Genomic DNA, 17,374 nt, shown 5'->3' with positions numbered 1-17,374 from the left:
GTGAAATATTGTTATATAAATCCCTGTACAAAGTTTTATACAAATTAATGTATGGAGTACTATATAAAGCTGTGTATAAATTACTGTGTAAGGTTATTTGCGAAGTCTTCTTTAAACTCATATACGACGTCCTGAAGAAAATTATGTGTGAAGTCTTGTATATAGTGCTGCATATAGCTCTATGTGAAGTCTTGTATAACCAGCCCCCTGTGTGAAGTCTGATATACAATGCTGCATACAACCCTATGTGAAGTCTTGTGTAACCAACCCCCTATATGAAGTCTTGTATAACCAACTCCCTGTGTGAATTCTCATATATAGTGCTGCATACAGCCCTACGTGAAGTCTTGTATAACTAACTCCCTGTGTGAAGTCTCGTATAACTAACCCCCTGTGTGAAGTCTCGTATAACTAACCCCCTGTGTGAAGTTTATTATATTGTCTTATATAAAGTTCGTATATTGTTCTGTAGCCTTCAATTAAAACATGCAGTCAAGCAGACCGTTGCTTCAGTTGTAAATACCAGTTATTTTTCACAGAACAATCTGATTGTAATTTTTAAATGCTTAAAACCAAATTTGTGCCATAGTCGGTGCTACTTATTTACTACACATTCCGTGTAAGGACGCTGCGTAATATGTGATCCTCTTAGTCAAACATGAATAGCTAATTAGTCATAAAACTAAACAACGGGTTTATTGTTGATTAAAAGTGGGCGTATAATTACTGTTTAATCCTTATACGAACATCTAAATTGGTGGTCGTGTTCGATTCACAGAAACGTTCTACGAACACAAATTCTTGGACTTTTCACTAATTTAGAGTGAAGATGTAAGTTTTATACTTAATCATCACAAATAATTAGTTTGTTTGTTTGAATTTCGCGCAAAGCTACACGAGAGTTATCTGCTCTAGCCGTTCCTAATTTAGCAGTGAAAGACTAGAGGGAAGGCAGCTAATCACCATTACCCACCACTAACTCTTGGGCTACTCTTTTACCAACGAATAGTGGGATTGACCGTAACATTATAATGCCCCCACGGCTGAAAGGGTGAGCATGTTTGGTGGGACGGGGATTCGAACCCGCGACCCTCAGATTGCGAGTCGAGCTCCCCAGCCACCTGACCATAATCACAAAGAGAGTCCTAATGTAATGTCGTTAACACCTTTAAGCCTAAAGCTGGGAACTTCTTGCTTTAATTAGATTGAGTTCTACACATGTGGCGATATGCCTTTTCTCTCCTCTGTGATAATGCAGTTTAGGAGTTTCACTGATAATTATAATATCCTGTTATTGTTAAGCTTTGTTTAAGAACACATTGTTAATAATGTAATCGGTGTTATTCGAGATTTTATGGAGTATAATGCCCAGAATGAGGAAGCATATTCTGTCGATCGATAATACATTATAATAATGTAACACATTATAATAATACATTGTGCTAATACATTATAATAATACATTGTGCTAATACATTATAGTAATACATTGTGCTAATACATTATAATAATACATTGTGCTAATACATCATAATAATACATTGTGCTAATACATTATAGTAATACATTGTGCTAATACATCATAATAATACATTGTGCTAATACATTATAATAATACATTGTGCTAATACATTATAATAATACATTGTGATAATACATAACAGTAAAACTGATTATAGTTTTAATCCAATCTCTACTAATTGCGGTTTAAACGATGAAGGCTGGCGAAGCATTGTAAACTAACAAGTCTAAAATATTAGTGAAAATTTTGTAACGTGTAGATGTTTTTGATGTTGTTGTTTTTTTGTAATTTCTCTTAATGTGTGCATTTTGGAGTATAAATCAGAATCGTATAAGACTAGCGTTTCAGACAGATCTTCCATTTCCTACAAGTCATTGCAGAATAATCTATTTTTATACGTCTCTGATTTTGATTCACAACGTTTAAGCCTATTAATTACATTTCAATTTAATGTAAGAGTTTCCAGCAAGAAGAGTATAAGCCTGTAGGAGCATTTCAACCGAACACACTCTGTGCTACACCGCTGCCGATGAAGTATTTCGCTCATTATTAGAACATTTCAGCTTGTTCTTCAGATGTTGTAAGCCTGATGAGCTCTGGTAGCGAGCGAGAGATGTCGTCAGCAATGGTGAACAGTTAAAGTGCTATTATAGGCCTATCCTTTTCTTACTGGAAACCCGCAAGGGCCAGTAAAGGTAGGTGTGATTAAAATTATTATTAGTTTTGTTGTGATTCATTATCACACAAAATATTAATCAATGTTTTCTTCCATCTGAGCAATGTTATAGGGTAGGGATAATTTCTTTATCTCTTTTAAATCGTCAAGAACTTCAAGCCCAATGAATTTCTGAAGGCTGATGCCTTAAAGTTTTTATGCGGAACAAATGTTTCATAAAACCTGTTAAAAACATCTTCAACATCTTTCGCCTTATTTTGTAATAACTTTAAAAACGACGAGTAACATCGAATATTATTGTTCTTGTGGCGCCATCTAATGTCAGATACATAAGTGATTGACTAATAAAATGAATAAAATATATTATGAAAACAACTAGGTCATTTATTTATAACATATATCAGAAGCTTAAACACAACAAAACATTTACAATTGTTTTTGGCAAAGAGTAGATAAATTTCTAAAACTGTCGAATATAATGAAACTTCCATGCCCCCCTCTTTCTTTAGCTGTAAACTTTCTAAAAGAACAAACTTTATCACATAATAGCCTAATAAGATCTTTTAAAATAATGATGGCCATAAATGGTTTGCAATTCACCAAGAAGTTCGGTGAAGAAAGCTGAAGTTTGGATTAAAGAAGTGGAAAAAGATATGTTGAGAATGTGAAACAAATCATTCCTGATCCTCAGAACTTTTATTTCTATTACTGGACAATTCTATCTTGTTCATAATCTCGCTCCGCCTATCCCAAATATTGTATTTCACGCAACCGTTTAAGGGGTCTTCTGCTTATTATTGTATAAAATAATTCGCTACCACAGCTCGTTTTCCATTGTATTTATGAAACAAGCAGACTTTCCCTCTGGTGTTCAGATTATGCTATCAAACAATTTGCCATTGTGCAAGGCAGTTGTGATAGACAAATTGCGTATGTTTGGAAAACATTTATGTACTACGTATTGTGGGCTATTTAGTAAATAGGTGCGAATCGCTTACACGGCGGGCTATGAACTGATTAGGACTGAAGAGTGCTGAAATCAATGAACACCAGTCGAGTCACAGAAGAAGGTTAGCTTCGATTATACCAGAAAGGTATTATTATACATATAGATAGTTTGATTCTGACGTATAAATATTGAAAATTAAACAATATGATCATTTTCTTCTTTAAGCTGTTGCTTATAAATCCATTTTTGAAAATGAAATCCATCTTCCAAATAATTTTAGATTGTACTTCTACTAACATTTTGTTTCGTTTAAAACCTAGCGAAAAACGACAGTTGTTGAGTAACGTCACTTAGCTCGGAGTGGAGCGCCATCTGATAGTAAAGTTAAACAGGAGGGCTTCAATTCAAACTATTTCTAAAACAGAATACTCTCATGTAGAGCTATTGTTCTTAGCCCTTGTTCAAACTGAGATAAGTGAAATTCAAGTCATATCTATTATTCCGCGGTAGTTCAAAACTTTTTGTCTTGCAAAAAAATTCCAGAAATTATGTTCTTTCCGAATATCTCTGATTTATCAATATGTTTTAAATTTCTTTTATTTTAATAACACAGGTCTGCGATGGTTTTATTGTCTTGGAATTTTTGCATGTTTTACGATAATTCCTGTAACGCTGAATCCGAAAATTATATCAATTTTTCTCCATCACGTACAGAGTTTTCACAAAACGTCATAACGCTATACATAAAGGAAAGACCACAACAGTTTTGAGACTAAAGGATGTAGATTTCACAAAAAAAAGCGGGATGAATGAGGATGCATATTCATTTTACATCAGTGTTCTTTTCTTTTCTTCAGTTTGTATTTTTGTTAACAAACATAATAATAAAAAATGTTCATTGTGGTAAACGAAATAATAATTTGATCTAAGTAAGAGTTTTTTCCTTCCCGATTTATAAAAAATGCTTACGAGATAGAAAAAATAATATTATTATTTTATAAATCTGCGTAGCTGAATTATGGAAAATCTGTTATTAAAACCATAACAATATTTATGAAGTTTAAATTCGAAGGTCTGTGTAATCAATGTAAAATTAATATACTGTAATTAAATATAATGTTAGATCATCAGCATTAAAAGTTAGGTGTTTTCATGCATCATTGTTCGTTATTCCTCATAGAATAATGCTATAATAAACTGCAAATAAAAGTAATCCTTATGTATTATGGAGGATTTTTTTTTAGGTGGGGATTTCTTTCCTACAGGTCTCTTTTGTTGGAGGTGGGGATTTATTTCATACAGGTCTCTTTTGTTGAAGGTGGGGATTTATTTCCTACAGGTCTCTTTTGTTGAAGGTAGGGATTTATTTCCTACTGGTCTCTTTTGTTGAAGGTGGGGATTTATTTCCTATAGGTCTCTTTTCTTGAAGGTGGGGATTTATTTCCTACAGGTCTCTTTTAACTTTGGCTTTTCTCTCTAGATGGTAACTCGCTTTAGCTTTTTTTGTTGTGGTTAAAATACAAAAAATACGTTATTCGAATTGATATTACGCGCAACATCACGAAAATTTATGACGGCTATTTAGAATTAGCATTTATTTTATAAGCTATCCTTTCAAAACGAGACATAAGCAGCTAAATGGTGTTTTACCAAAGCCCAAATTTTCCTCAATATTTCTGTCAAGAAGCGAAAGGTCGATATTGGATTTTTCCTTGAACTTATTTTCATATACAAGTAACTGACTAATACTTAACATAACAAAACAGTTAACGCGGTATAAGAATCGATGTCTTACGTCACTGGCATCGATTTGGTCAAATAAATAGCTAAAAATATTAAACAAAGCCAACGTTTCTTGTAGAGTAGTTGTTTGAGGGTATATGCAACAGGATGAAAAATAAGCATAGAAAAATCGTGTCTCTGATTGGTCGAGAGGGAGAGCAGTTTACATTTTATTGGTAGAAAATATTGCTTTTTTTCACTGAAAGAGAGATATAATATTTTTATATGTTTCATCTCGAGATAGACAAAATTGTGTTTTGGTTTTGGTTTTTTTAAATGAAAGAAAATATTTTTACAAACAATGGCATGTCGTTGTATAACTGATCTATCACATTGATCGACTGATTTGAGTTGGTTTCCGATATTCGTGCACAGCTCTACAATGTCTATCTGCGCTAGCCTGCCCTAACAGATCAGAGGGAGAGCAGCTAGTCAACAGCACCCACCGCCAACTGTTGGGCTCCTCTTGTCCGATTGAATAGTGGAAATTGACTGTCATTCTTATAATGCATCCACGGCCCAAAATACGGAGAGCAATTTTTTTTCTGGCAACGTCAAACGAACCATGGACCCTCAAATTCATAGTCCGGCACGCAAATTCCTAGGACACGCCCGCCCTACACTGTTGGAATACTACTAGTCATTTGTAGTTTTTCCCGTTTTAATCGAGAAATACTTACGTTTCTGTAAAAACCAAAACCAAAAAACCACGTGTTTTGTCTAAATAACTGTAAAGAATACTGGGGAACATTTTGACTAAAACGTATTGTAATAAATACAAATTTAATTTCAAGGACTTGTGATATTTATGAGATGAGTTCCATTCGGTTCATTATCATCCAATTGACTATGTACACACACAGATATATACTATTACAAGAACCCGGCAATGGCAGGCTTAAAATAATAACTCTGTGAATGTGGGCGTGGGCATTCCTTTTCATAATTTTAGCCATAGCTCACGAACCTTTTGTCCGATGTGAAACTTCCTGTGTTATGCGCGCCTTAAGCATCATTATCGTTTACCGTCGGTAACCTCTTCGCCTCGGACGAGTCTTCTTTCACAGCAGTAAAGTGGTAAAATTGAAACTGCTGCCAAACTCGAACCACTCGCTCGATTCTATATTCTTTTAAACTCGAGCTTCAAGTTCAAAATGTAACCCTAATATGTCCAGCCAGTTCCTCACAAGGACTTGTGACACCAGACGGATAATTCTGTTAGATAGACAGTGTGTGTGTGTGTGTTTTTCTTATACCAAAGCCACATCGGGCTATCTGCTGTGACCATCGAGGGGAATCGAACCTCTGATTTTGGCATTGTAAGTCCGGAGACTTACCGCTGTCCCAAAGGGGGACTAGATAGACACGCAGACAGATAGATAGATATTTCATTTTTCATAACTGTTTAATGAGACTCTGAAATATTATTAATTTATTTTATTGAAATAATTAACTGATAAGGTGTATCAGACTGTTAAAGTTAAAACGTTGAGAACTATCATTTCTTTCTCCCTCATGTCCTCCGGTGTGACAGCTGTAAGTCTACAGGCTTACAACGTTTAAAACCGGGGTTCAATTCCCCGTGGTGGACACTGCAGATAGTCCGTTGTGGCTTTGCTTTAAAACAAAAAAAGTATCTCTCTTTCTTTTGACGACAAGAAAAGTCAAATGTAGTTATGTAAATTTTGTTTATACGATCAGAATTGGAAGGAACCAATCAGAGTTGACTTCAAACTAAAGGAGATATTTACCAATCAGAGAGTTGATTTCAAACTAAAGGAGATATTTACCAATCAGAGAGTTGATTTCAAATTAAAGGAGATATTTACCAATCAGAGAGTTGATTTCAAACTAAAGGAGATATTTACCAATCAGAGAGTTGATTTCAAATTAAAGGATATATCTTTCAATCAATGGCATCGCTTGATAACTTTGTTTTGTCGCTCAGCTGCATGTGGAATGGAATGTGTTAGTACAAATACGATTCAGACTGTTTTAAACTATTTTTGCCAGTCATGCGCACTGGGCCATTAGATTTTGTTTGTTTCTGAATTTTCCCGCCAAGCTACCCAAGAGCTATCCATTATTTTAAACCGATAGACTAGAGGGAAGACTTGTCAACTGCCAACTCATGGACTGCTCTTATCAGACCGAATAATGAGATTTGACTATCATTCGTATAAGAAACCACGACCTAAAGTGGCATTTATACGAACTTCATTTGGAAAATATCTAAATAATTAAAAGTATTTTAAGCAAGAAACCAGAGTTCAAGTTTCGGGAAAATAACCTTCATGGGGTATTTAAATTAATATATATATATATTTTTGCATTCGAAAATTTTACTTCAAAATACGTGCATCTATTTAACATTTCATCTTAGCTTCATTAAACTTTCGACGATCAATAACTAGACTATTAAAAGCTAAGCTGTCTATGTCTCTTATTTTCTACGCTATATATTTTTTAAACTCTTCTTAACTTTATCTCCTATAAAATTTTAGTATTTTGCTAACTTAAGCAACCGTTTAAAGATCCCCTAAGACTTTTTTTTTAACAACTGGGTTTAGTTACGCTCGTATAAATGATCATTATCACTCATCACTCTACACTATAGACATTTGTATTAATAAAAACTGGAGAAGTATAATTAATATAATTGTTGAAAGACATTTTAGTAATTAATTAATTTTTAACTTTCATTAATAAATTAAAAACAAGTGTAAATATAAAGAAACACGGAGAAGGCCGCTCAACGATAAGTGCCTTGGAAATTGAAAATATTATCTCTTTTGTTTTTCTCATTTGTCACGTCCTAAAACCTCACAGAAGTGAAAAAAATATATTAAAATCGATTCGTTGAAAGAGATCACTATGACCTTTGACCTTTCTCTCTCTCTCTCTGACGTTTTAACCAAGATTATTTGAAATAATAACAGCAGCCCCGTCAGGAAGTCTTTTCCTGTGATCAACACAGTCATCACGTTTTGGCAGATAGAAATAGAAGTGCACTACTCGTTAACCTGTAGCCCAGAATGGATTTATTAACCCAAATACATCTTTCCAGATATTAAACTACGAAAACAATGTGGGAAAAACGTTTGTACAAGCTGCAGGTCAAGCTATGAAATGTTAATATTTGAAAAAGTGTAAGAATGATAAGGATTCGAACACACGCGTGCAACGAAAAATTCAGCTAATTCTTTCATTTTTAATTCAGTAGCTCGTGAAACTTGTTCTACGTGGTTCTACAAATTAAACTATCCACCAATCTGGGTTCAAACCCAACGAAGTTTTTTGTTTATAAGATATGACACATTATACCTATAACATTTTCATCGTGATGTAGAATTTTACCACTCTTGTTATTTTTCAAATATTTTTCTCTTATCATTTATAAGCCATTCTATACATACGTTCACCAGAGTTTCGTTTTATTCAAATGCCTCATTATTGTGAGTACATCATGCAAGGGCTTACTTTAACATAGGTCATTTATTACTCTGGTATTAATGTTAAAAAATACTCAATAGACAGTTAGACCAGGGCATGTGTGACCGCCGCCACGGTTGTCATGACGACAGGCGTGCGTATTGTTTTCGGTTGAGCAATGTAAGGAGTGCGCACCCACTACCTTTGTGAAACCAAGCCAGATGCACGACAACCTTGATGCACTCTCGTCTCCAGGCTCACTGACGTTCACATAAGCTTTGCTTACAACTGAGACAGCGTCAGGGAATCGACAGAGGCTTGTAGATTAATGCTTATGGAGGTAATTGGTTTGACTAAACCTTCGAGGTTGAAGACGATACAATGTATCGAGTTAGGTTTAGTAAAGCCCTGAATAACTACAGGTTCATGTTTAGTGAAGGACATTAAAACCCTGTGTAACTACAGGTTCATGTTTAGTAAATGTTATTAAAGCCTTGAGTAACTACGAATTCATGTAAAGTATAGTACAGGAAAGTCTTGAGTAACTGCAGACTCATGGTTAATAAAGGACAGGCAAGGCCGAATAAGTAGACACTCATGTTTTTTTGAAGGACAAGAAAGCCCCGAGAAACTACAAATTCATGTTAAGTAAAGGACAGGAAAGCCCTGAGAAACTACAGACTTGTTGTTAGTAAAGAGGAAAAAAAGAGTTGGATAACTAGAGACTCATGGTTAGTAAAGGACAGGAAAGCCTTGAATAACTACAGGTTCATGTTTAGTAAAGGATAAAAAGTATTGAGTAACTATATATTCATGGTTATTAATAGACAGGAAATCCCTGAATAACTACAGACTCATGGTTAGTAAAAGACAGGAAAGCTCTGAATAACTATAGACACCTGGTTAGTAAAAGACTGAAAAGCCGTAAGTAACTATAGACTCATGTTTAATAAAGGACAAAAAAAAGAGCCTTGAGTAATTACAGATTCATGTTTAGTAAAAGACTGGAAAGAGCTGAATAACTACAGACTCATGGTTAATAAAGGACAAGAAAGTTCTGAGTAACAACAGATTCATGTTTAATAAAAGACAGGAAAGTTCTGAGTAATATTGACTCGTGTTTAGTCAAGGACGAGAAAGTCCTGATTAACTACAGATGTGTGGTTAGTAAAGGATAGGAAAATCCTGAGTAACTAAAGATTCATGTTTAATAAAAGACAGGAAAGTTCTGAGTAATACTGACTCGTGTTTAGTCAAGGACGAGAAAGTCCTGATTAACTACAGATGTGTGGTTAGTAAAGGATAGGAAAGTCCTGATTAACTACAGATGTGTGGTTAGTAAAGGATAGGAAAGTCCTGATTAACTACAGATGTGTTGTTAGTAAAGGACAAGAAAATCCTGAGTAACTAAAGATTCATGTTTAATAAAAGACAGGAAAGTTCTGAGTAACAACAAATTCATATTTAATAAAAGACAGGAAAGTTCTAAGTGACTACAGACTCGTGGTTAGTAAAAGAGAGTGATTATAGACTCATGTTTAATAAAAGACAGAAAAGTTCTGAGTAACAACAGATTCATGTTTAATAAAAGAAAGGAGAGTTCTAAGTGACTACAGACTCGTGGTTAGTAAAAGAGAGTGATTATAGACTCATGTTTAATAAAAGACAGGAATGTTCTGAGTAACAACAGATTCATGTTTAATAAAAGACAGAAAAGTTCTGAGTAACAACAGATTCATGTTTAATAAAAGACAGGAGAGTTCTAAGTGACTATAGATTTATATTTTGTAAAGGATGAACTAACTATGCATAGAACCTAATTAGAACTTAACTGGATCTACAAAAAAGGTTACTTAAAAAGAAAGTTATTATTGATATTAACTTCTGTTATACCATGTTCTGTAAAGTTATTAGAACGGCCTAATTTTCCTTGTCCACTGGTGATCTGCACCAATACTGAACGCTTCTTTTTTTGAAAGAGCTTGAAGTGTGCTAACGTTGATTATGTACAAACTTTATGTCACGCTCCAAAATACTCTACCTACCTATTCTCTCCAGATTTACTGTTTCCAGACTTGAGCTCCAGGATTTACGAGCCCACCCTTTAGTGATGACATAATGCCGGTTGGGAGAAGAGGTCTTGTTGCTCCCCAAAACACCTTCTTGGAAAACATCATCAGGAGATATAACTCTCTCCGTAAGTAAGGTTCTTCTGTAACTAACTACAGAACTGTTGTTGTTGTATGTGTGTTCATTCGGTTCTAGTGTTACTGAAAAAAAAAAACTTGTTAACAGTTCTTTCCTTCCTGAGTAATTTCCATAATCCAAGACAAGTTTTTGTCGATGTATACAACATAAGGAGCTGAAATTTAAATTGTTCTTGTCTTTAAGATTTGTATAGTTTTGTTCTTTAGACGTTTCTTTCTTGAAGAATTCTCCATCAAATCAAATAGAACCTTAAACACTCAACATAGAATAAAATAAGACTTATTCAAAAAAGAAAACAACGAACATAGCAAAGGCTTTCACTCCAAAATACAACTTATGTAAACACTTTTATATCGGAGAAACCGGGAGATAAGTGAAACCCGACTTAAGGAACATCTTAAAGGACCCTCACATGTTTTTGGACATATCATCACTGAAAACATTGTTGAAATCAACTGAAGAGAAACAGACATCAACAGAATGAAAATACCTGAAGCACTACTGATAAAGTTTTCATAGCCAACCCTCTTTATCTGGATTAATATTTTCTTTACCTCATTCTACTAAAAAATATTTCAACGTAACTTACAAACTAGCCATCACGAGTCTAACGTTCTCTGAAATCCAACTGCCCTTTTCATTATAACTCTTACGTGATGATGAGCCGATGCTATAGATCGAAACGGAGTAATTGTTAAAATAAGGATTTGTCTTTTTTAACCAATTATTCTGTTGAGTGGGATCCTCACTAAACATTATAATAATAGTTTAAGAACTAATTGGCTCACAATTTGTGATAGTAATACGAATACATTTTGTTACTCTGCATACAAATAACGTTATATAATCATAAAACTACATTATTAGACAATACAGAGCAACGATACGTTTTGTCGGTGTATCTCTGGATACTGTTGCGTGTTATACACACAGAGACACAAAAAAAAATTGAAATGTGTTTAGTTTTTATGTTTGATTAAACTGTTGTAATATGTGCTATTAGAACCCATTTTAGATCATGTTTTATTTGCCAGAGTATTTGTTTGTTTTGTTATGATTACTTTTTCCTATTGCAAATGAAGGCCTATATAGTTACTCAACAATAATGCTGTTTATTTAGCTAATCTGATTATTTAACTCTATTGCACATCAAGGCCTATATAGTTACTCAACAATACTGCTGTCTATTTAGCTAGTCTGGTTATTTAACTCTATTGCACACGAAGGCCTATATAGTTACTCAACAATACTGCTGTCTATTTAGCTAGTCTGGTTATTTAATCTCTATTGCACATCAAGGCCTATATAGTTACTCAACAATACTGCTGTCTATTTAGCTAGTCTGGTTATTTAACTCTATTGCACATCAAGGCATATATAGTTATTCAACAATACTGCTGTCTATTTAGCTAGTCTGGTTATTTAACTCTATTGCACACGAAGGCCTATAAGTTATTCAACAATGCTGCTGTCTATTTAGCTAGTCTAGTTATTTAACTCTATTGCACATGAAGGCCTATATAGTTACTCAACAATACTGCTGTCTATTTAGCTTGTCTGGTTATTTAACTCTATTGCACATGAAGGCCTATATAGTTACTCAACAATACTGCTGTCTATTTAGCTAGTCTGGTTATTTAACTACTGTTGTCCAAAACAGATAAAAAACAGGAAGAAAGAAACTCGAATATTTCTTTTTCACCGTAATATATCTATGTATGAAGTTTGCAAAACGCTATAAATTTTGTTTTACGCGCACTATTATAATCATCACACACAATAACGACGCGCCACTTTTCTTGTGACCAGGTGAAAAATAAACCTGATCCAGAAAAAAAGAGAAAACAACATTTGGGTCGAAACTAATAATAGTTAGACTAGAATGAATCAAGAAAATACTTTGTTCCAGCAATGATGTTTTAAAACTTCGTACTATTTATGATACCAAGTTTAGTTGAGAAACTTTAATATAACAATAATATAACGATTTAGAAACTAGACCCCTGTAGAAGCGTTTTGTCCTTTAAGCAGTTGTGTTAAGCAAAATAACCAACCATTTTTATTGTGTCTATGTTCGACAACAGCGAGAAATTGAAATGAACAACCTATTCCAATAGCTAAAAACAAAAATGTGAAACCCTATAATTCGAGCGCATTATAAATATGGATCATTTTTCATCAGGGACAAATTCGGAGTTACTAAGTAAAGAGAAGTGTAAATAAAAAGTGGAGTGACATCATGTTAGACCACCATGACAACACGGCAGTGATATGATTAGCTTTTACAGGACTGTTGCAGGTGGCTCATTTCCGACAGGAAACTAGAATGTTAGATATAAATAGGTTGGAAAGATTTTGTTAAAACATATGAAGCGATTCTATACTGGATAATGATAAAGGAAAATAAAGATAAGATATATGAAAATAATTAACAAGAAAATGTTACGTAGAAAAAACTAAAAAAATAAATAAATAGATAAAAACAAACAAACATGCAAAATTGTCATCAATAGATAATTAAAGAATTTACACCTGACACAGGAAAGGGGAACAATTTACTTCTCAGACAGGAATCTAATTGATGGTCGAAGGTCAACGACTTCAGGATCTAAATTTATTTCATAAGGATGAACAGCATGTAAAGTGACAATCCAGTAGGCTCTTTTCAGTTTTCTATCAGTTGTAGTTTTGATACCTGTGAGACTCACGTCACTAATAGAATGACCGAGTTGTTTAAAGTGTTAAACAACAGGAGGGTCTTTTTCTTCGGTGTCAGTCAGAAGAGTTGCATATGCAAATAATAATAGTGATCTCATAGGTCCTGCCCCCTACGTCTCAGTGGGTCAGCGGTAAGTCTGTGGACTTATAACGCAATAATTCGAATGTGGACACTCGTGGTGGGCACAGCATAAATAGCCCATCGTGTAGCTATGTGATTAAATAGAAACAAATACATTGTAGATCCTGCACGTAACAGTCAACCCATTCCCCATGTTTCTAACGTAATTAATATTTCAATTGTAACTTTCAGATGAACAACTTTGACTCTTTAGTAAATATCTCAGCTTCTGTCCAAACAAGAACTTTGTTAATGAACCCGAACTTCTTTCCGATCTTCACGAATTCTCTCGGAAACTCACATTTCAAGAATTTTTTTCACAACAAATCTCACCTTACTGACCGCTTACATACTCCACTTTCAAAGAAAAGTCCCGTTGGACACCTTCACCAAACAGAGAACCACATCCAGAGAGCTAAATTAAAGCTGAAGAAAATCACATAATACAAGCCTTAAAATCTTCCAAGCAATAAACAATAACCTGAATCAAAAAGAAAGTACTACTCTAAAGTCAAACAAAAGTATTATAAAATAAGCCAATGGACCAGGATGAGGCTATTGATATTTTAACAAAGATGACTATAACGCTGAAGGTAACCACCAAATTAAGGACGCTAATTTATACAAGAAACTCACAAAGGACCTTACAACTCAGTTTATTAAAACCACCAGTTCTAGACTTGAACTCTTCCAAAACAAGAAAATTAACAAAGAAACTTTCCAGCAACTAACACCCAAGCAAACATGTCAAGAATGTACAAATCTAATGATCCTAGCCATCCCATAATTTCTAACACAAACATGATCACTGAGAAGCTTTCTGATTTTGTTGACCACAACATACCCTCTCTTCTTACATAACGGACATGACTCACTTTATAAATATCATTAAGGAAATACACGTCTCTTACCTCCTAGCAGCCTTCTGTTTACAATGGACGTTTCTTCCCTTTACACTAATATTCCTCAGATGAAGGACTTAAAACTATAAAAACTTCCCTAAAACTTTCCAGTCCACCAGAATCTCAAAAGTAACTGAACTTGTCGGTATTGTCTTATCTCTAAACAACTTTCAATTCAACAACAAATATTAGCTTCAAATTAATGGTATTGCAATTGGTACCAAGATGACTCCTAACTATGCCAACATATATATATATATATATATATATATACAAGATTATTAAATATTGTGAACTTAAAAGAAGGAAATAGGGACCTTCAAAATAATACAGAAACATGATAGGTAGATTAAAGTGAAAATGCAATCGCCAAAACAGTAAACAAACAAGCTTAGATTTTGAGACATAGTGTTTACATCAAGCTACAAGTGCCTATTTTGACTCTCCTAAATATTACAGCTTTTAGACATGGAGTCAAAATAGGAATTTGTAGCTTGAGGAAATAATGTCAATAATATGTCTTGTATAATAACTATACTGTCCTATTTGAAACAGTTTAGTTTAATGAAATACGTAGTTACGATGCTCTGTATGGAAACAATGACAACCTTTGGGTTGGCTTCATGCAGATTGAATGGCTATTGCTCCTAATATCATTGCCACAATGCTATGATACTGTATGTATGATCACTATGATGCATGGTGATCAACATACCACATGTTATCTATGTGCTTGTAAAATGTACTATATTTATATACCCTGTAGCTGTATGGGGAGTTTGTAAACACTGGATTGCAGGGACTACTGAACTATACTAGAATGGTACGTGGACTGGATTTTGTAATCGCATGAGTTATACACAAGCAATGTATATTGGCTAGTATTTACATTTATATATATACATTTATATATATATATATGCATGCAGGCTTTATAGTTTGTTTAAAGCTGTAATGCCGTACATATAGATAGCCACATGAATTTTTCAAGTTGTATAAATGCATGCATACATATTCAATGTAAATATATGACAATGTGTCAAAATATAAGATCATATGTATACAAATAAGCATTTTAATATTTCTTACAGTTGTTATATTTCCTCCTATCTACTGGCCATAGTAAGGTTGGTCACGATTTTGCTGGAGTTGGCCAGATTTCCTCTTAGAGTGACATTCTGCACACTCTAGAAGGTTGAAAACGAACTAATTAACAATTAAAAATGGATTATATTAATATCCCTTTCTTCCTCCATTTCTGATGAAGTTTGGGTCGTGATACTTCTACGACCCTCTTCCACTGTGACGACCCTAAACTCTGATGGTCCGTTGCTGCTGCATACTTTATCTGAAACTAAATATTTTCCAAATAAAATATATAACTATAACATTTCTGCCTCACTTTCGCCTAGAATCGCCATCTCTTGCTTGCACAGTTCTTGCCATTCCTTATAGTCAACTTAAAGGATGGCTACTCTGTCTGCAGGATCTATAAAATTCGCAGTCACCCAGCATTCACTATAATTCGACACTTACCAACCATCACCGTGATTGCCGATCCGATGCTCGAAACTGAGCCTGATGCTATTTTTTTAACTACGCCTTAAAGATTTCTGTTGTGGAAGACGGCCTAGACGTTTTTTACGCTATAGACGTTTGTGTAACACGGCTGAAATCGATCATGCATTGGTAAAGAAAACTATTATCCTGTTAGCTGCATCGTATGCGAAAGAGCAGGAACCCTATATATAAACAAGTTATACGCGACATCAATACAATTGCAACAATAAGTTGATAATTAATCCCTATGGCACATGTCATACCTGCCATATAAACATCAAATTACATCCACGGCTTGCACGCAGCTTTATACGTATGCATATAGTAGATTGATAGATTATTTGTGCTAGCCGTCCCTAAGTAAGAAATAACAGCCTAGATAAAAGGCAGCTATTCAACATCAGCCACCGCCAACTCTTGAGCTACTCTTTTACCAACGAATAGCAGGATTGGCCATCTCATTATAACACCCCACGGCTGAAAGGACAAGCATGTTCGGCGACGAGGATTCGAACCCACGCCCCACAGACTGCGAGTCAAGCGCCTTTACTACCAAAGTCTACCAGGCCACAATTATTTGAAAAATAATCCAAACACTTCCGGGTTTTAATGGTGGTCTATCATGACGTCTCTCCACCTTTTCTAACACTCCCCTTTATTTGTTCATTTATGGGTTGTCCCTGATGAAGAGCGATCGGTTCATGTGGTTTTGAATTTTTGTCTCTGATTGATTTTTGTGTTTTCCTAACATTCTGAATGTGTTCCAATAATAATTCACTTTAATAAATACCCTCAAACACAGGATGTTATAGGATATACAGACATTTAAACTGCTTGTTTTGTCACATAACTGAAGAAAGCAGTAAATAGGCGATTCGTTTTGCTACACATTTAAAGAAATTGGTAAATAAACTATATTTAAACTGCTTTTGATGGAAGCAATAAATACGCGTTAGTTAAATTGCTTGATTTGTGCCTTTTTGTACCTTGAGAATGAAGGTTTATTTGAGTGTCGGAGTTTCATGAGAAAACTGTTCCATAAAAATAAAGTTTTTCTTTGTAGAAAAACGGGGTTCGAGATTATTCAGAAAATATGAAATTCTATGATGAACTTGGTATTGCGACCCCTGGAGTTCTCATCTCTTTTAAACGTTGAACTTCGAATAAGCTTTAGATGGTGAAGTTTATACACAATTAAAGTATGAAAATTCGCTGCGATAGGTATCGTGAGAGTTTCGACAGCTTCTCTCACTACTGTATTACTAGTACCTCAACAAGCTCCATTTACAGTTAATTAAGAAAACATTTGTAAAATAATGTTGCACAAACAAACAGCATGCTGAAATACTAAAGTCGACCTTAGACACTCAGACGACAGAAGAGAAAGTCTATGTACTACCTGAAAATTTGGTGATATATCTTGTCTCAGAGAACTCAAAAACTGGTCAAATCCGGATGATTCAGCAGACTGATATATCGTGTCTCAGAGAACTCAAGAACTGGC

At 34.4% G+C, this 17,374-nt stretch overlaps 1 protein-coding gene across 1 annotated transcript in view; it reads left to right on the top strand.

Annotated features, from left to right (window-relative positions):
- The first annotated feature begins 9,011 nt into the window (after nucleotides 1-9,011).
- LOC106460555 (potassium voltage-gated channel protein eag-like) overlaps nucleotides 9,012-17,374 on the top strand; it is a 95,805-nt gene continuing 87,442 nt past the window's right edge. The window contains exons 1-2 of the mRNA XM_022387298.1: nucleotides 9,012-9,092; nucleotides 10,420-10,558. Of these exons, the coding sequence (XP_022243006.1) occupies nucleotides 10,480-10,558 (79 nt within the window). The 5' untranslated portion in view covers nucleotides 9,012-9,092; nucleotides 10,420-10,479. The remainder of the gene's footprint in view (nucleotides 9,093-10,419; nucleotides 10,559-17,374) is intronic.

Source organism: Limulus polyphemus, unplaced genomic scaffold, assembly GCF_000517525.1.
Source record: "Limulus polyphemus unplaced genomic scaffold, Limulus_polyphemus-2.1.2 Scaffold794, whole genome shotgun sequence".
Taxonomy (NCBI): Eukaryota; Metazoa; Arthropoda; class Merostomata; order Xiphosura; family Limulidae; genus Limulus; species Limulus polyphemus.
Note: the sequence above shows the minus strand (reverse complement) of the source record. Positions and strands in the feature narration are given on the sequence as shown.